The 20,203-nt window shown below is 37.0% G+C and overlaps 2 protein-coding genes across 3 annotated transcripts in view; both read right to left on the bottom strand.

Moving 5' to 3' along the window:
* Positions 1-2,907: 2,907 nt before the first annotated feature.
* Positions 2,908-16,652, bottom strand: il6r (interleukin 6 receptor). The gene is made up of 10 exons (XM_079836883.1): positions 15,822-16,652; positions 13,333-13,956; positions 13,119-13,242; positions 11,191-11,360; positions 10,928-11,079; positions 10,655-10,814; positions 4,595-4,623; positions 4,447-4,501; positions 4,098-4,218; positions 2,908-3,936 (listed from the first exon to the last, which is right to left on the bottom strand). Exons 1-10 carry the CDS (start codon positions 15,913-15,915, stop codon positions 3,666-3,668), a joined length of 1,800 nt encoding a protein of 599 aa, XP_079693009.1. The 5' UTR covers positions 15,916-16,652; the 3' UTR covers positions 2,908-3,665.
* A 414-nt stretch (positions 16,653-17,066) lies between these two features.
* The window catches only part of atp8b2 (ATPase phospholipid transporting 8B2), a 64,743-nt gene continuing 61,606 nt past the window's right edge, over positions 17,067-20,203 (bottom strand). For both annotated transcript variants that reach the window (XM_079836882.1, XM_079836880.1), the window contains one exon: positions 17,067-19,948. In XM_079836882.1, coding sequence (XP_079693008.1) covers positions 19,850-19,948 — 99 coding nt within the window. In that variant the 3' untranslated portion in view covers positions 17,067-19,849. The remainder of the gene's footprint in view (positions 19,949-20,203) is intronic.

A 20,203-nucleotide genomic window follows, 5' to 3' on the forward strand; every position in this document is an offset into this window, starting at 1 on the left:
TCCCCTTGGAATTTTAAGTTGTGTACATTTTGGAAGTTTTTATTTAGAAAATAAAAAGGTTCTTTCTACATAGTTGAATGTAATGCAAAAAAGGAAATGTTATTTCCGCCAAATTTAATGTTTGAAAGAAATCAACATTTCTTGTTTTTAAAATAACTCTCTTCTGCTCACCAAGGCTGCATTTATTTGATAAAAAATACAGTAAAAATAGTAATATTGTGAAATATTATTCCAGTGTAAAACAGAGGTTTTCTGAATATATATAGGCTAGTAAAGTGCAATTTATTCCTGTGATCAAAGCTGAATTTATCATCATTACTCCAGTCTTCAGTGTCACATGATCATTCACAAATCATTCTCATGAGGATTTGATGCTCAACAAACATTTATGATTAGTATCAGTGTTGAAAACAATGTTTTTGTTCAGTTGTGTACAATGCTTTTAGGATTCTTTGAAAGCTTTCTATTTCAGTTAAATGCTGTTCTTTTGAACCTTCTATTCATCAAAGAATCCTGGGGAAAAGTGAACATATTCAGCACGAGACTTCTGTTTTTTTTTTTTTTTAAGTGCATATCCCAGTCTGAACTGGTGCTGAAAGACTTTGGATATTAACACCTGAGCACTCTTGTGGGTTTGCTACTGTCACAATTAAAAACCGTAACCGTTTGGTGGTGTAAATATATTTATTCTGAAGCAAAATTCTCAGTTATATCAGCTTTTACACTACTTAAATTTTAAAATTTATTTACTTTATATATTACATTTTTTTAAACTTATTAAATGTATGCACCATCTTTCATGTCAAATTCTTACATTTGATCAATAAATTCAGTTATAATAATAATATAATAAGACATGCTATAGGTCTGTTACCAATCAAATTAGGTCTGTTACCAATCAAGTGTCTAGGAGAGATGGCAGTAGAGTTTTTAACTAGGTTGTGCAACAAGGTCTTAGAGAGTGAGAGGATACCTGAGGAATGGAGGAGAAGTGTTTTGGTGCCGATTTTTAAGAACAAGGGAGATGTGCAGAGTTGTGGAAGTTACAGAGGTATTAAGCTGATGAGCCATACAATGAAGTTGTGGGAAAGAGTAGTGGAAGCAAGGCTAAGGGGAGAAGTGAACATTTGTGAGCAGCAGTATGGTTTCATGCCAAGAAAGAGCACCACAGATGCATTATTTGCTTTGAGAATGTTTATGGAGAAGTACAGAGAGGGTCAGAAAGTGCTGCATTGTGTCTTTGTAGATTTAGAGAAAGCATATGACAGGGTGCCAAGAGAGGAGCTGTGGTATTGTATGAGGAGGTCTGGAGTGGCAGAGAAGTATGTTAGAATGGTGCAGGATATGTATGAGAGCAGTAGAACCGTGGTAAGATGTGCCTTAGGTGAGACAGAGGACTTCACGGTGAAGGTGGGACTGCATCAAGGATCGGCTCTGAGCCCCTTCTTGTTTGCAGTGGTGATGGACAGGCTGACAGATGAGGTCAGACAGGAATCTCCATGGACGTTTGCGGATGACATCGTGATCTGTAGTGACAGCAGGGAGCAGGTGGAGGAAAGTCTAGAGAGGTGGAGGTTTGCTCTGGAGAGAAGAGGAATGAAGGTTAGTCGCAGCAAGACAGAATACATGTGTGTGAATGAGAGGGAACCAAGTGGAACAGTGAGGTTACAGGGAGAAGAGGTAAAGAAGGTGCAGGATTTTAAGTACTTAGGGTCAACAGTCCAGAGCAATGGGGACTGTGGAAAAGAGGTGAAAAAGCGTGTGCAGGCAGGTTGGAATGGGTGGAGAAAAGTGTGAGGTCTGTTGTGTGATAAAAGAGTACCAGCAAGAATGAAAGGAAAGGTGTACAGGACAGTATTGAGACAAGCGATGTTGTATGGTTTGGAGACAGTTGCACTGAAGAAAAGACAGGAGGAAGAGCTAGAGGTAGCAGAGCTGAAGATGTTGAGGTTCTCTTTGGGAGTGACGAGGATGGATAGGATCAGGAATGAGTACATCAGAGGGACAGCACATGTGAGATGTTTGGGAGACAAAGTTAGAGAGGCCAGGTTGAGATGGTTTGGACATGTTCAGAGGAGGGAAAGTGAATATATTGGTAAAAGAATGCTGAGGTTAGAGCTACCAGGCAGGAGGTCGAGAGGAAGACCAAAGAGGAGGTTTATGGATGTAGTGAAGGAGGACATGAAGGTAGTCGGTCTGAGAGAAGAGGATGCAGGGGATAGGGCTAGATGGAGGCAGATGATTCGCTGTGGCGACCCCTGAAGGGAACAGCCGAAAGGAAAAAAAGAAGATTGTGAAGTTAACAAATGCTTTCAACTTCACAAACACCCCAACCAACCCCGAAAAAAACTCATCGAATCTACACCATTTACACAAATGACAGATTTTGATGAAAAGCGACTCGTTTTCAGGTATGCTATTACATGTTCAGTTTATTTATCACCATTTAATGGCCGAGCAGCAGAATACAGTTTTAGTCGTTTTCGCGGATCCGTGAGAATGGGGAACTTTTTGACAATGTCGTCTGTAAGCCTACGCGGGAAAACTCAAAGGAAAAACTTCTCCGTTTTAAGCGTATCGTTGTCGTGTAAACGTACTCCTAGTCACCTGTTTACTGTATTTCTTTGTTCCTGCCAGTCATTTGTTAGTTACCATGGATATTTGTTAATTTGGTTCATCATCACTGTGTATTTAAGTTCCTCTTAGTTCCTATTCATTGTCTGGTATTGTTTTTTTTCTGTTTTTTACATGCTGTCTCATTTGTTGCTCATGACTATTAGATTACCTGAGTATCTTTGATTAATAAACAACGTTTCTATTTGAATGACTTCGTCTATCATCTTCATCTAGGACAAAATGTTACAACATGTGGTTAATATGCACAATAATCCACAACTTACAACAGGTGATTTCCAATGTTCTATTTGTTTTTATTACTAGGTAAACACTTATTTACATATAAAGGATTATTCCAGGCCGTGGCATAATGTTGATTGTCACAAAAATGCAATTTGCTTTCTTTAAAAAAATTAGTTTTACATTGAAGCATTTACAATAGAAGTTAATGGGGCCAGCCTGTTAAAATCCACGCTGTATCAGTGCAGAAACGAGATGAAAACAATGTGTATTGGTGTGAACAAATTACTTGCTAACCATTTCTGTGTAAAGTTATATACAATGTTACACCTTTGTTTTGGATATATTTTGACAATGTAATGCATAAAACCCTAAATTACCATAGAAATGAACAACTTTACAGCTCAAATAACACACAAGTTCCAACAGAAGAATTCATCTAAATGCTTTTATAAAATTATAAGCTTCACATGTTCGCTTTAAAATATCCCATGCACTTTCATTGTAAGTTACTCACCATAATCTTGATTTCTTTTCTTCAACAATAGATGAGTCAAAATATTTGTGTGTGTGTGTGTGTGTTGAATAAAATACAGAAACCTGTAACATTCCTGTAAGGCATTAAGCAGACAATCAGAGCGACTTATAAAAAGTGCTTTAGCTGCACATGTGAGACTGTCATGGTCAACTTATTTACAAATAGTTCTGATAGTAGTCAAAATATCAAGACCCAACTGTTATTGAACCATATACTATAAAGACAGTGTGTGATCCTTAGCCAATCACAGTGCATGTGAGGTTTCATCTGTTTACTCGTGTCTGTCTATCTTCCATAGCACACCCTCAGTCCCTTGAGACAGGAAATAATCCATGTTATGCAGATGAATGCCCTCCTCCTCTTGCTGAACAGGGAGGAAGTGTTGCTGGCTCTGCTTGGGAGGCGACATCAGGGACTTTCCCTCCTCTGGAAGCTGCTCAGAGTCAGAGGCAACAGGAGCAGGAAAAGGGCGAGATGAAGGTAGGAGGAATGTAAAGGGCAAAGTCTGTTTTCCTATTTTAGACATGAAATGCAGCCCATTCCTGAGAAGACACAACAATAGAATGAAAATGGATAAAAAATTAGATTTGAATGGAGAAAGAAAAATATTTTATTTGATAACTGACTTCTAAAGAGACATTTTCAGAGCTAAGAAATCGCTAAATGGATATTAAAAGATGGATGAGATAGGGAAGAGTTTTACCTGAAGAAAATGACTTTGAACATGGTGAGGGCTACAAGAAAACACAGCCCAAAAATACATGACACATACAGCCACACAGTAGCATATCCATTATCACCAGCTCCAACTATTACCACTGATCCTGAGAGAATGAGGACAGAGGTGAAATGTCACAGAAGGCTGAAAGATATGGAAACTACAGCACATTGTTAAACTCCAGACATGTTATGGTGACCATTTCCTGTTTTGATTTTCCAGCAAGGTACCAAATTAATTTTCTTTCTAGTTTCATTATAGAATTACCAGATGTGTGAGTAAGAGTACTTGGAGAACAATGAGATGTTACCCTTGTTTTCTCGCTCAGACTCACCATCAGGCACTTCTCCAGATCCCCCAGAACCTTCAGGAAACATCTCAAAGGGTTCCTGAAAGATGGAAGAGATAATAAACATAAGGCTTAAATATGGTCAGATGAATTTATGTGCGTTTGTGTGAGGTATTGTGTTGAATGAACTTACCAAGGTAATGCTAGTAGTCGTCTCAGGAGCTACAAAGAAACACAAAAAAAACATTCAAATGTACAAAAGTAATTTTTTTAAAGGGCAAAAACGAATGGTTGTTTCAAACTTAAAACTGTTGTTTTGCTAGCCTAGAAATCTAATGTGCAGCCAGGGTAGTCTAGCAACTCTCCGTTGGCTTGCGAGCTGGAAAAACCAAACTCTAGTCAGGCCAATTACATCGTGTATAGAGTCGGATTGAGCCCAGCCAATGGTGAGTTCCCAGACCCAACATCTTGATGTGGGTCTGGCTTGTCAGGCTATTGTTTTGCTCCTCCTACAGCAAAACTGTATAAAATATGTATACAAATACTTATTTTTAGAGAATTATTGATTAATATTTTGGAGAAAAAAATGCAGTCTGGTAAATTATATTCTTTGATTAATTTCATCGTGTATTTTGTTTTGTTCTTGCATATTTTACACTACAAAACAAGACAATGATAATGCATACATATATGGATTATAGAGGCTGTATTTTTTCAATATTTACAAATACCAAGAGGTAGTTATAAATAATACACTTAATGTGATGTGAAAGACTTCAACGAAATGGGTCTTCAACTTAAGTTTTTAATTATGAACACTGGCAGTTAAAAATGTCATTTGCAATTTTGGATGTTTGTTGTAAAGTCCTGTCCTTCTTGAGAGCTTGCCCAATTGAATGAAAGCTCAATGTCCAATCGACAATCAGATGCTTTCCCCAATGCAAACAGTGTAAATAGTGCTCTCCTAGTCTCCCAGTGCAGCACACCATCTGGATGGGACCCAAAAGTATGTGTTTAGAGCCTTTTGTCCGATGAACACTGATCTTTGCTCTCTTAAAATCAATAGTACAGGTTTGTGCCAAAGACTCCCACTGAAGCATGGATTCAATCAGGTTTGATTACAGTTCTTCTCAAACGTTTTGGCTCAATTCTCGAATGAGACTTTTTTTTTCCAGATCTCTGAACAATTAATTTCTTGTTCACACATCAGATTAGAATTCATTATTGATTTAAGATAATTGCATTAGTTTTGGCACGTGTGCAAAAGAGTTAGTGACTATGTCACAATGACTAAATGCACATGGCTTGTTGATCAAAACTGATGAGTTGAATCTCAGTGAAACTGTCAAACTCTTCACACCTTATAAACATTATTTAATTGTGTGCAAAATTATATATATATGGAGTTTGCTGACAGCACAATCACCACCATTTTTTAACATGGAGGAACATCACATCCCTGAACAGCAGCAGCTACATCAGTACTTATTTGTACATATTTGTACTTGCTAGTTTGTATTTATACAGTACATATATTTTTGTAGATTTGTTTTGCATGCAAGCTGAAAATTCCTGTCATGGAAGAGCAATAGGAAGATATGTAAGATGATATGTATGTGTTAGAGAAAGACATGTGTAAAAGTGAACAAACAACTGTGAATTTTAAGCTTACATGTGAAATGTCTTCAAAAAATAAATGTACTGTATAAATACAAATGTTCATTTAATTTTTTTTTTTGTGTACTAAAGTATTGACTTTTCCCAGTCTGAATTACCTGTCTGAATTTACAGTAAAAAGCTCACAAGAGCATTCAGCTAGACAAAACTGACATTATTGTATAGAATAGAAAGCTGTTAGTGTCAACAAAAACAATAACAAATTTGTATATAACAAATATTTCCATGGTGGAAAAACATCTAAACATTTTGACCAGTGTGGCTCACACGATGACAAAAACACTTTTTATTTTAGTGGCATTGGCCAATTTATTGACACAATAACTACTAGAGTAACCTATTAAGTACCTATTAAGCTCACCAAAGTCTACATTGAGACATTTTAGCACACAGGGTATTGGTTTCAGTAAAAGAAGTTATGTTAAAATAAAATATTAATCTCACACAATAATATTTCATTTAATTTTAAATGACAAAAGCATTTCAATTAAGATATTCATCATTACATGTAAAAAGTCTGGCTGTGCTTAATGGGTACATGTTTGTACCCTTTAAGCACACCCCTGTTGCCATTAAGCTCACAACATGTTTTTTTGGGAAAATTCTTGTTTATTTTAAACAACATTTTAAAAGAATAATTTCATAAAGATTAACTTGAAGTGACAACCAGTTAATATTTAAAGTCTGTTTATGAAGTATTTACATAGACTTAAAGGGAGCACACTGAGCTTTATTGGAACAGCAAACATTTTTTTGTATCAATAAATATTATTAAATTAAATTTAAAAGGACAATTTTGCTAAATAAATAATCTAGGTCATGTATTGAATTTATACACATTTTAATATGAACAGCTATTATTGAAAATATCTATGAAATTATACTTTTTCTTATTGATGTCACACTGAAGATGTGGTTTTCATAGTAGTGCACCTTTAAGCACACGTACAATAATATGAAAAAAATTAAAATGACAGCAGTCTATAACCACAGAACATCCATAAACTGTAATTGTATAATACAATGGATTCAAATACATATAAAATAATAAAAGTACAAGCAAGTAATGCCTGTGAAGTAATATATTAGTGTAGCACACAATCTTATACAGCTATGTTCAGCAGCGCCTATGCTGTGTTGCTATCTTTTGGATCTAACAGTAATTATTTCCCACATCCAGGTTCCAGGTTATAATATGCATAAGTTTAAACATTAAAGGAACACTCCACTTTTTTGGGACTTTAGCTTATTCACTGTATCCCCCAGAGTTAGATAAGTCCATACATACCATTCTCATCTCCGTGCATCCCATAACTCTGTCTGATGCACCCACCGTTAGCCTAGCTTAGCACAAAGACTGGAGGTATATGGCTCCAGCTAGCCTACTGCTCAATAAGTGACAACATAACACCAACATTTTCCTATTTACATGTTGTGATGTGTATAGTCACAGCGTGTACAAATAACAAGGTTACATGAGACACAGCCATATTATAAACGTATACACACTGGGGACTATATTCTCAGAAGGTGCAGCACTGCTCTACTTCTGCGGAGTGCGGAGTGATTTGCTCGCAGGACCAGAGAAGCCCCGCTGTTACGTCTGTCAACAAAACCAACGTGACTAGGAAGATAGTAGCGAACGTGACTGTTGCATGGCTGACTTTGAGGAATTGTCAGAGGATTTTTACTTTGTATCAAACCAAAATCCAGAACCATATCGTTTTGAGCCAGAATACACAGACAAGGAGTTACAAACTTTGGAAGCTGATAGACAAGACGCCGAATTACCTCTGGCACCACTCATTTGTTACTGTGACAGTCAGAGCGCGTTCGTGACAACACAATACTAACATTACAGGGGATACATGGAGCACAGGAACAACTGCAATACAGTAGTGACCACCCTATTCATGTAATAGTGTCACTAACGGTACATTATGTCAAGCTAATGACACTGTTACAGGAGGCTAGTCATCTAAAAACATAAAGGAAGTACTTAAAGGGTTAGTTCACCCAAAAATGAAAATTATGTCATTAATTACTCACCCTCATGTCGTTCGACACCCGTAAGACCTCCGTTCATCTTCGGAACACAAATGAAGATATTTTTGTTGAAAGCTGATGGCTGAGAAAGGCTTCAGATAGGCCTCCATTGGCATTCAGTACATTTACACTCACAAGACCCATAAAAGGCACTTAAAACGTTGTTACAAAGTCCATCTCACCACAGTGGCTCTACAATAATTTTATGATGCGACGACAATAGTTTTTGTGCGCAAAAAAAAATCAAAATAACGCCTTTATCCAACTTGTTCTTGTCTTCCGTGTAGGCCTCCACGACGCATGCGCGAGAATATGACGCAGATCCGGCGTTCGGACACATGACCAGGGTTTTTCCTGGGTCAAAAATGGTCTTCGGTGGTGGCTGACAGACATGGTCATCCATACACACACACACGCACGGTAAAAAAAAATACCCTACCCACTTGATCTGCAAGCGCAATACTGACAATAAATTTGAAATAAATTCAAAGAAAGTTTGTAACTTTTGCTTATCTTATTTTGATACCTTGATGTTTGTTTTTGTTCCTCATTTTTACACTATTTACTGATAATTGTTTTGGTAATCATATCAATATTAAAAAATAGTATTAAAAAAAATGAACAAATAGCCTAATTTTCTGCCATATACAGTTTTCTGCCATATACAATCAGCTAGCTAACAACAAATTTGTTCTGGGTTCACCTCACTCCAGTCTAAACTAAATGATTTTAGGCTATTTATTTTACTACACATTGTCCACATAAATAAGCTGAAAGACTGTTGATAATTAAAAATAATTCTTACTATCCACTCTTGCTAAATTGGGTAAGCACACTTGTGTTCTCATTTCAGGTGTTGTTCTGAGTAAATGATTAAACTGATTCGTGAGTTCAGTGTAGGACAGATCAGTTGCTCTAACCAGTCGTTAAAATGATTCGGTTCAAAGGAGTCATTAGGTCGCAAATCGGACATTAGCAGACGCGTTGTGTGTGAATCCCGTCTTTAGAACATCGCGAAAGATTTTTCAACACACAGAAAACACTTCATAACCGGATAGGATTTGTTTCCTGTTTATTTAAAGTATGCTTTATGTCAGCTGGTCAGAGAATCAGTCAATGTTTTTTGAGCGCATTTCACACCCAGCGGTAATTAAAGGAAGACGTCTGATAGCGCCACGTCTGATAGCGCCACATGCAACATGGATTCGGTCTTCCGACCTTTTGATTTTGATTAACGTAATATGTGAAACATTAGAAAGCTAAGAATGCTTATTTTGAAGACAGAGAGTGTGCGAGCGGGGTAGGAGCTCACTGGTCGTTCTCTCTGTCACTCAGTTAACTCAAGTGCAGCAGTCATCTGTTCTACATCACTCATAAATCACAATAACTGATCAAATAAGGCTTTGGCGGGACAAAAATTAGTTTTGGCAGCCGCCAAAAAATTTTCAATGTAGGAAAAACCCTGATGACCCAGAAGCGATTTGTTTACAAGGAGAGGAAGACGCGCGTATCGAAGCTGTTGGATTCTACATTGATTGTGCTTTAGGTCTCGGCGTAGTGCTCAAATGGGACTAAAAAGTGTGCATTCCATGGATTCCCGAACGCCGGCGCTACGTCATATTCTCGCGCATGCGTCGTGGAGGCACACACGGAAGACAAGAAGAGGTTGAATAAAGTCGTTATTTTGATTTTTTTTGCGCACAAAAACTATTGTCGTCGCTTTGTAAAATTATTGTAGAGTCACTGTGTTGAGATGGACTTTGTAACGACGTTTTAAGTGCCTTTTATGGGTCTTGTGAGTGTAAATGTACTGAATGCCAATGGAGGCCTATCTGAAGCCTTTCTCAGCCATCAGCTTTCAACAAAAATATCTTCATTTGTGTTCCAAAGATGAACGGAGGTCTTACGGGTGTCGAACGACATGAGGGTGAGTAATTAATGAAAGAATTTTCATTTTTGGGTGAACTAACCCTTTAAGCTAAAGTCCCAAAAAAGTGGAGTGTTCCTTTAATCTCTTAATTTTGCAGTAAGAAGTTATACTTATCCAAAATTAAGGCATAAACATCTAAAAAATGCACATTTAAGGGGCTACTAGTTTTCAGACAGCTTTCAAAATGGCCACCAGACAGTGTGAACACATGAATACCCATATCTCAGTGTGCAATGGACTGATTAGCTTGAAATTACAGGAGGTATATAGTAACAAACACGTCAATTGGTTAAAACATCAAGATGATAAATTATTTTCTTTTTATAATCTGAGCTCAAAGATAGTAGTGTGCTTAATGGGTACTTGAGCTTAATAGGTACATTTACCCTAGGTTTTGAAGCATGAATGAAATGTTTTGGGTGAGTAACTACATTTTGCTGACTATAGAGTTCTGATGTTCCAGCAAACAGTTGTAACAATTTAAATTATAGTTTAGAGAATGTTAAGACTGTTTTGAAAATCTGTAAAGTGGATCACAGGTTTGTATAATGTTTTTATAGACAGACAGACAGTATTATAAATGACCATGTATTTTGTTACCTGACCAAGTGGCTGCAAAGACAGTATCAGTCCAGTCACTCCAGACACCGTCATACTCATCCTTGGCCTGAAGCTGCACTTCATACCGAGTGTGAGGCAGAGCATCACAAATCGTCCACTGTAGTCTTTCTATCTGCTCATCTATAAACACTGTCTGGTACTAAATACAAATACAAATACAAGCACTCATAAATACAGACACAGACTCAAGGTAAGCCATTACATCTTTTCATCTATATACTGTATAAGTATATACAAGCCCTCCATCTTTACCAGCTCTTCACGCTGTGGTCGGTATCTCAGCTGGAAATGCAGGTAATAGAAGCCACGCTTCCAGGAACTGGGATAAGACCAGGATACTTTAAGCATATGCTTCTGGCCCTCGACCGGTCTCACCACCACTCTGGTCGGGGGATCTGGCTTAACTGCAGAGAGAAAAAAAAGAGATTTTCACTTTTACCAACAAATTGGTTGTATGCTTTTAAAAGTAACTAAACAACACATCCTACAGGACAGAAAATCACACAAGCGCTCACTGATGTCGTGTAGCATGAAACGGAGATCAGGGCTCATGGCACTGCCTGCTGTGTTAGACACACACATTTTTGCCACATGGAGAGCCTTGTCACCCTCCTCCACGGAGAAAGCACACCAACAGCGGGACTTGGAGAATGAACAAGGCACACGGGTGATGTTACCAAACAATCTTTGGAGGGACAGAGAGAAGAAGGAAGAGAAACAAAAGAGATCAGATGATGTTAATTTAACAGAGCTTAAGAGGTATTCAGATGTGTTTTATATAATTAATATAGTTATTAATATAACCAAATTTGTTTCAGTTATATAATATACAATATTATATATTAATTCTAAAGAATTAGAATAAAACATAAATAAAAAAATAAGTTTAGATGTTAATTAAATTAAAATATATGTATTATTTATTTATTGTCATCTCACACATGGATCTGCATTCAATTAATTAGCATCAAACAAAAAATATATTTTTTAAAGATTACTTATTAAACGAAAAGATGATTGCATAACCACAGGTGGCGATGTGCACTAAGTAGGTTATGTAAATCGCCATTAAACAAAAAAAAAAGAGGAAGTAGAATGGCACGCTTTTTCTTAGCGTCTGTTTCCATGGTGAATCATCGAATCGTCGCTCTGTTGAGAATGTCTTGTCTGTTCACGGTTAACATACATCAACCGAGAGTTCAAGGTATATGTTACGGTAAGTTAACCTTGCTTTCTGGAATACCCCCCAGATCCTAGACCAGCAGTTATGGGCAGCTTTTCCCTCTAAAAGCAACCAGTAGCAGAAGCAGCAGTGGTTTGAGTGTAAAACGCTAGTATTAAGTCTGGCTTCCTCGATCAGGGGTTGGTTGGGGGGGAATGTTTGGCAGAGGGATGTCCATGGGGGGGCCAAGCCCACCCGACCAGCGACGGGCCTGGTTTTGTGTTTTTCGCGGCATTCACGCTGAAAACCAATGTTGCCTCTCATTCTTTTTGCCACTCAGTGGGCGTAACTGCAGTCACTCTGGCCGACGGTGATGTCACGTGCATACCCTCTATTTAAAGCCTGAGTTCTGTTTTATGGTAGAAATTACAGACAGACAGACAGACACTTTTGTTTCATCATGGGTAGCATTGAATGTATCTGAGATGCACAGTTAATATTTTCACAGATTTTGCATAATTTGACAAAATGATAACTTTTTTTTTGTAATCAATGCACAATAACATTACGGTTAAAAATGTTGTTTAGGGTACAATCCTTACTATTAACTAGTTCTGTCAGGACCACTATCGTCAAAGATGATTGATTGACTATTAGCATATAGTTTGGATTGGTGGTATGGTTCTGTTCTGGGCAAGAACTCCCTGCGCATCCATGCAGCCTAGCATGGATAAGAGCAGGAAAGCAGCGATAACCCCCCTTAGGGTAACAGAACAGAACCAACATAATGTATTGCAGATATCATTAATGTTGATATTAAATGTACAAAACAATTCAGGAATGTAGTCTGATTCAAGGGGAATCAGAATACCAAATCCTGACTGACAAGAGGAGGGTAAATGAGCTCTGGAGAAACATATATATACACATACATGTGTATGTGTGTGTGTGTGTGTGTGTGTATGCTGTGATAGACGTTGTATTCCTATAGGTAGACGTGATCAGCTGACAGAAAGCTGATGCGAGTTTGACTAACGTGACCTGCCAGAACTGACGCTATACACTTGATTTGCTTATTAGTGTGCATATTAGGATATTGGCTGTATTTAAACCCTGAGTTCTGTCTATTCTTTGTTCTGTGTCTTATTAAAATTAAAATAATAATAATAATAAAAGTACAGGCATACCGGTTTGGAATGACATGGCAGTATGTCATATATTCCTAAAGTTCTCATTACGGAAATAAATGATGTCTGTCTCATGCAAATGACACATGCTCACCCTCTAATACGTAGTAAGTAACACAGCGGCCGTGGCATTACTGGATGTTTGGACGTCCAATCACAGCGGACCTTATTGGTGTGAAACCTCCTGTAGCAAAAGACAGTGGGTCTCTCTGGGGGCACTGTGAAAATAACAGAAGAATGTAAATTTCTCCTGCGTACTGTATATCTGTAACTCATTTATCAATATGTTTGCAAAAGAAAGTCCTCACCCCCTACGCTGATTTTAAATGTGGAAATGAGTCTCTCTCCTCTGTAGCAGCTGTAATTCCCAGCATCTGCCCAGCTGAGATGTGGACGTCTTAAAATCCCACCCCTTTCCACTCCAACATGGACTTGTCGTCCATTGAGAGTCCAGCGTGTTCGCTTTTTGATGCCTCGTGTCACCCTGGACCCTTCCTCTTCATAATCATAGTCCTCATAATCATCTTGATCAGGATCTGTCCCCATGGTGATACCAAAGTTCTCTTCTTCATGTCCAGCAGTTTGACTGACAGCACGCAAAACACGTCTAGAAGTGCTTTGTTCCTTTCTGATGGTTACAGGGGGTTTATCAGTGACCGTTGTGTCCTCTTCATTTTTGGTATACATTCCAGAATCAGTCTTTTGGTATGTTCCATCTGTAGCATCTCCCTTCATACTGGTTATTTGTGTAGCATTAGCATGGACTCTTTGGGACGTCCAGTTGACAGTGATGTCTTCTCTCTGCTTGTTTCTGTATTTTTTATTCTTGACACTGGTTGAAGTCAATGGCACATCGTCCACAGTGACATCGCCTCTGCAGCCAAGCACAACATTGCTTCCTAACTTCAAGACCAAAACTCCAGGAAGCGGCTCTGAGGAAGATTTTAAACAAGAGCATTCAGCAGTTAGATAATCACATTAATAATCCTTTACAGAATGTTCTTTGCACAGCTGGGCTTTGTCACGTGTACTGTTGTCTAGTCTGAGTACATGATATTCACACATGGGTGAGTGTATATACAGTACATTATACCCAAAGTTCATTGCGTTGGTTAAATATGGAACAAAATTATGCAACAGAGGTACTTTTGCTTTCACTTCCTTTTATTCAAATTCCCCAGATTCTTCTTCACAATCACTCGTTGCACCAGTTGGACATGATTCAAGGCAATACAACACCAGAATGCTTATAAAAGGACTAAAGGGGATCACTATATGTATTGTACTTTTTTTTTCTTGAAAGACAATAAATGTAAAATGTTTGTTTCTCCAAGTTCATGGCACTTTTAAACAATAAAGAATTGCTGAAAGCCTATGAAATCTATGTCCATACTATGCTTAATTTGTATGTGTCATACACAAACACTTGCTAATTCATTACCAGAGAAATACCCATTTAAATGCACATTGATGCCTATGAATTTTTTTCATTTGTGTATGAATTTTGGTTCTCGGGACTGTAGAAAATAAACTTTCACTTGCTTATTTAATTTGTCCACTAACAATGTCCAATTTGATTAAAATTTTTTTTTTTTTTTTTAATACTTTAGTTTAGGATCCAATTCTCACTATCAACAAGTTGCTTATTAGCATGCATACTAGGATATTGGCTGTTTATTAATACCTAAAGCACACATTAATGCCTTATTCTGCATGACCTTAATATTCTACATCCCTTATCCTACCCAATACCTAAACTTAACAGCTACCTTACTAACTATTAATAAGCAGTAATTATGGGGTTGTTAAGGCAAAAGTTGTAGTTAATAGTAAGTTAATAGTGAGAATTGGACTTTAAACTAAAGTGTGACCAAAATTTTCATCATAAGTGAAAATGATAATAATTTATCCCTTTTTTCCCCTCGCACACCACGTTTACTTTATTTCAAGCATGCTTTTCATGTTGTATATTTAGCAAACTAGTTAACTCTAGCTTTAATTAGGGGCTAAACCATGATAATGGAAGAAATTATACAGCAAAGCAAAAACATACTTTTTGAGGTGCAAGTTAAAGGAGAAAACTTAAGAGAGGATGCAGTTAAAATTTATTTTCATTAAGAACATTTTGGCAAACAAGTAGCCGTTGTCAAGAGATGTGGTGGAAATTATGCCACAGTCATCATTTTTGGAAAATGTAAATTTAGATATAAATGATTTTGTCAAATACTGATATAAATAATTTATAAACAGTAAAATATAGATGTAAATAATTTCCACGATATTAAAATTAAACGTGATAGGCCTAACTCATTTTATTTTTAATGCTGTTTTTTATATATATATTTGATGAAGGAAAACTAAAAAATTAGGAAGACAGTTTAAATGTGAATTTCATATTTTAATAATAATAATAATAATAATAATAAAATAAAGTGATTCTACCCGTTTTAATTAAAATGATGTAGCCTAACCCCTGCCTGGTATTTAGGAAACATACACACATTTTTGCTTTACTATGTTCTCCAGAGGGCTTAATGGGTTTATTTATTTACAGCTCATAATTAACTGTTTAAAAGTCCCGTGGCGTGATGTATTAATATTAATAGCTTCTTTACCACAAGTGGTCAACATAGGCTAACCATTAACATGAGTCAGAGATGAATCACTACAACTTAATAACAACATGAGAGAGGTAATTCATTCAGTCAGTTAAAATATACTGCAATACAAGTAACGTAACTGATTTGGGTTAGGCTACAACTAAAAGAGTGTATTTTGAAATGAAATGATGAATTACCTTGTCGAGGACACAGCTCATCTTCTTGGGCAGATTGAACTTTAATCGCAGCCAATGCACCGAAAAGTAACATGAGTGTAGATCGGGTCCACATTATTATAGTTTTTACTTCCAAAAAATAGTCAGCCACCAAAATATGCAATATGGGTATAACGGGTCATAATGCCAACCCGTGCAGCAAGTTTAACGAGATGATCATTTACATTTTCCTCACATCAACCTAAAAAAAAGCCTTTTTAAAAAATGTAAGAGTTATACAGGCGTGCGATTAACCTAAAACTGTTACGTTCTTATTTTAAGCACTGCACAGATCTAGGACAAGCATTAACTATTCATTTGACAAAAATACTGTCAGTTGCTTCAAGATAAGATTACGACCCGGAGCTCGTTTGTTTGTGAGAGAAGCTGAAGACTGCTGCCCCTTCCTCTCCTCCCGCACATTAGACTGTTACTAACAAATCCGCTCTTGCGACACTGCGAACCACAAAGACAAACAAGTTCCTATTTGACAAGGCAAATACCGAGAAACAAATTATTTCTGTTTGCGGTCAGGGTTATAGCCTACTACAGAGACATACATGACCCAAGATCTACTATGTTGAAGATGGTCATCAGAATATTAGGTCGAAATAAACTATCTACAAACCTACATCTGAGGAGCTATACATCAATTATTTTACATTATATTAATGATAAGTTCCCTCATTTATCCACCCTCATGTTGACTGTCTGTATAAAACCGTCAGAGAAGTTAATATTCGCTATTAATTGATAATTGAATAATAATCCCTCCAGCGAACCATTTAATGCTGCGCCTGGATCATTGTGAGTGAGACGAACTCTAGAACCGAATCAGCCCAATTCGTGCCTGAATCATTCAAACAAGTCTTGTGAACTGTATGAACTGATTCATTGAAAAGATCCGACTCAAAAGAACACATTATTCACCAAAAGGGCATATTTCTCTTGTGAGAACGGAGTACCATTAAATTATATGACCAATATGGTCTACTTTAATGGCGTTTTTGTGTCCTTTTTTTAAAGTGTGACATCTTCAGTTCACATTAATTGCACGGGAAAAAGGGAGCAATTCAGACCAAGAGTCAAAATTTCTCCTTTTGTTTTCCACAAATGAAAGTCATTCAAGTTTGGAACATGATGAGAAAATTATGACAATTCTTTTTTTTTTCGTGGTGAACTATTCCATTAGAAATTATTTATCAATTAAACAGTTAGACACAAAGTACTTCATTAAAATAATTTAATCAATCTATTTTTCACTAGGCTCATTCACAATAGCAGGGCTATCTACTGTTTACTTCACAGGTCATGTGGACCATTCCATTAATTTGGCTAACAGACACCGAAAGAGACCCAACAAGCAATTTGCGTTTAAAAGACGTCTAATGGCCGTCCAAACATAGCCCTCATGTCTAGGCTAAAACAAGGCAATATTTGGGCTGTCAACTCAGTAAAAAATGATATAGACATCTAACCATAGCCTAGAACATGAACATGTGAAAGAAATGAAACCAAACACCTTGTAATCGCTGTTGACTTTGCTTACATAATGGAATATCATACATCTCGCAAGTTATTTTGGCAAAAACAACATGTAACCAAATTAAAGGTTATTTTGGCTAGAAGTGGGTTACTAAAAGCTGGACTATATCGGGTCTATAGTTAACCAAGACGGTGAAATGACGACTATTGCTTGCTGGGCATTATATTAGGTATTAGACTTGTAACCTATAATTGCATTATACTGTATGTAAATACTGTAATGTGTGGATAGAAAGAGACATAAAAAAAATGAACACACACATTTAGCTTTTAAGGCATATATAATTGTTTCCCATTTAACAGTATGAGAGCTAGGTCTAACTTATACAGGGAACAGGACAAGTATGGAGCTCATTAATTTTTTTTTAAACATCTTTATCAACTTTCTTGGTCTATCTCATAATAAAATACACACACCATTGTGTTTACATTCTTATTAGCCCATTTACCTAAATTCAAACACTGGTAAAGGCCACATATAGACCAGAATGGTCAAGGTGGAATCCATTTGGTAACTCTTATGTGAATTATTTTAATACAACTTAAAAAAAAGTCCAAACATATTTGTTATCACAGTCCACTGGATCAATGCACCACCATTGGGCAAATGGCTAGACCCTCAAGGGTCCAGCAGATTTTGGGATTGAATTGGACTTCTAGTCAAGTAGACAGGGTTGGAGCACCAATATGGTGCAAAGAAATGGACGAGGAAGAATGGGTTCATCCAGCAGAGTCACGTTCTCACTGAGAACTGTAGTGTATTATCACACAGAACCGCACACATCTTAGTGCTATTTTCAACAGTGGGGAAAACAGAAAATCTGCAGCCTTTTCTATCAGCACGCCCAATTTGAAGTAGATTTACAAACCTTTGAGCAACAAACAAAAAGCTGAAGTATTTGACTCAGCAAAACAATATGCTGACAAAATTGTCCTAACAGTATGAGACCACAAGAGAGAAAGTCACTGTGAGATTAAAAAAGGAAGAAAAAAATGTAACCACCCTTAATATATAGAGATAAAGACAATCATTGACCTGACTGAGATTTCAAATGAAAAATATACAGAACTACTCAATTTGAATACAAAAACCTTAAATCTGATATAGCTGTGGGCCATTTAGTTATCAGTAATACGTGTATAACCTTTACTTGAAACTGTTATATGTGTAATCAGGGCTTGACAATAACTGTTTTTGCTCTCCAGCCACTGTAGCTAGTGGTTTTCATAAGTTACTAGCATTTTCACTGTCCACAATTTTGACATCGATACCATGGGGAAAAACTGCCATATAGATATTTTCAATATTATCTCATAATTTGGCAGCAGGTATATTAGGCTGCTGTCACTTTAAGACCTGATGCACGGATCCATAATACTGTTACACATGCATCTTTCTCAACTGTTTACATTCACTTAAAACATAACTAACTGTTTCCACACTTTGACTGTTTAAGCGCAATAAGCAGCGAAAAATAACTCAATTTAGTACTGAGAGGTGGCTTTATGTGCGCACACTTTGGGAATGAGTAAAATTATGCACAATCCGCGTAATCCCATGCTGAATTTCAAGCCCTGTAACACCAGCAATATTCATCTGGAGCAAATAAAACGAGTGAGTGAGGGGAAGCAGGTTTGTGTGTCAACTCTCTGTCAGAGAGATAAGAGAGAGAGAAAGCGCAGCTGGTAACGTGTATCTATTCTGTGGAAAATGAGTATTAGAAGCGTTTCTGATATTTCAGTATCGATATGCATAAAAAAAATAAAAAAAAATCGATATTTTTGATAACACTACATTGCACTTAGTTTATTTCAGATGCCTTTTTTAAAAGACTACATTTGAAAAATGTATATATTATATAGGCCTATAAAATTCAACCCGCCGAAGTGGATAGTAAGAGTGACTGTGTTACACGCCACTGTTGAAATACACCCGCATTTGGTGGGTTGGCGGGTGTTAATGTCAAGCCCTGTGTGTAATGCATTAATATATTGTAATATGTTTTGATATATTTAAGGTAAAATATGAGAGAAATGTTTTAAATGAAAAATAATTAATATTTAAGTGTAACGTAAAATGTAATTTAGTAAATGAGAACAATTGACATCAGCTATAGCTGGTAGTCAGGTGTGATGTAATATCAGAATGGCAATGTTATTTAGCGGTTTGTTGTCTGATAACTTGGCTAGAATGAAAAACTCAGTCATAAACAACTCAAATAACAGCACATTTGTCCTTCTCACTGACAAGAAATCTGAGAATGGGAACAATACAGGAAATGTGAGGGGTGAAACCCTTTGTGTCGTCTGTGTACACAGTTTGTCTACTGAATCTGCATCCATTTCCATATGCATTTTAAGTGTGTTTACTCCAAAACTGTCTGGGGCGCTGTCTTCTCTGGCCATGTCCTCAGACAGAAACATGAGCATCCACATGAAGGATTCCAGTTGGTCTAGTCTATCTATCACTCGCCACTGGAAGTTTCTTCTGCAATGGGAGGAGGTCCAGGGCTGTTGGCACCACTGATACGAGCTCCAGATCCCTTCCACACAAACGCTGCTTCCTAGAAGAAAGAATCAATAAGAGGTCTAATAAAAATATGGTCATATTATCTACATAAAATGCACTAGAGTAAATGTGCCTCTTAAAGGAACACTCCACCGTTTTTAGAAATAGGGCTTATTCAACATCTTTCCTACATTTAGGGTCGCCGCTAGCTTAGCTTAGCATAATGAATGGAATCCTACGTTGCCAGCTAGCATGTGAAGCACTGCTACTTGGGCGCAGAGATATCACGTAACACATGAAATCCCAGTGA

Source organism: Gobio gobio (assembly GCF_949357685.1).
Source record: "Gobio gobio genome assembly, chromosome: 15".
NCBI classification, from domain to species: domain Eukaryota; kingdom Metazoa; phylum Chordata; class Actinopteri; order Cypriniformes; family Gobionidae; genus Gobio; species Gobio gobio.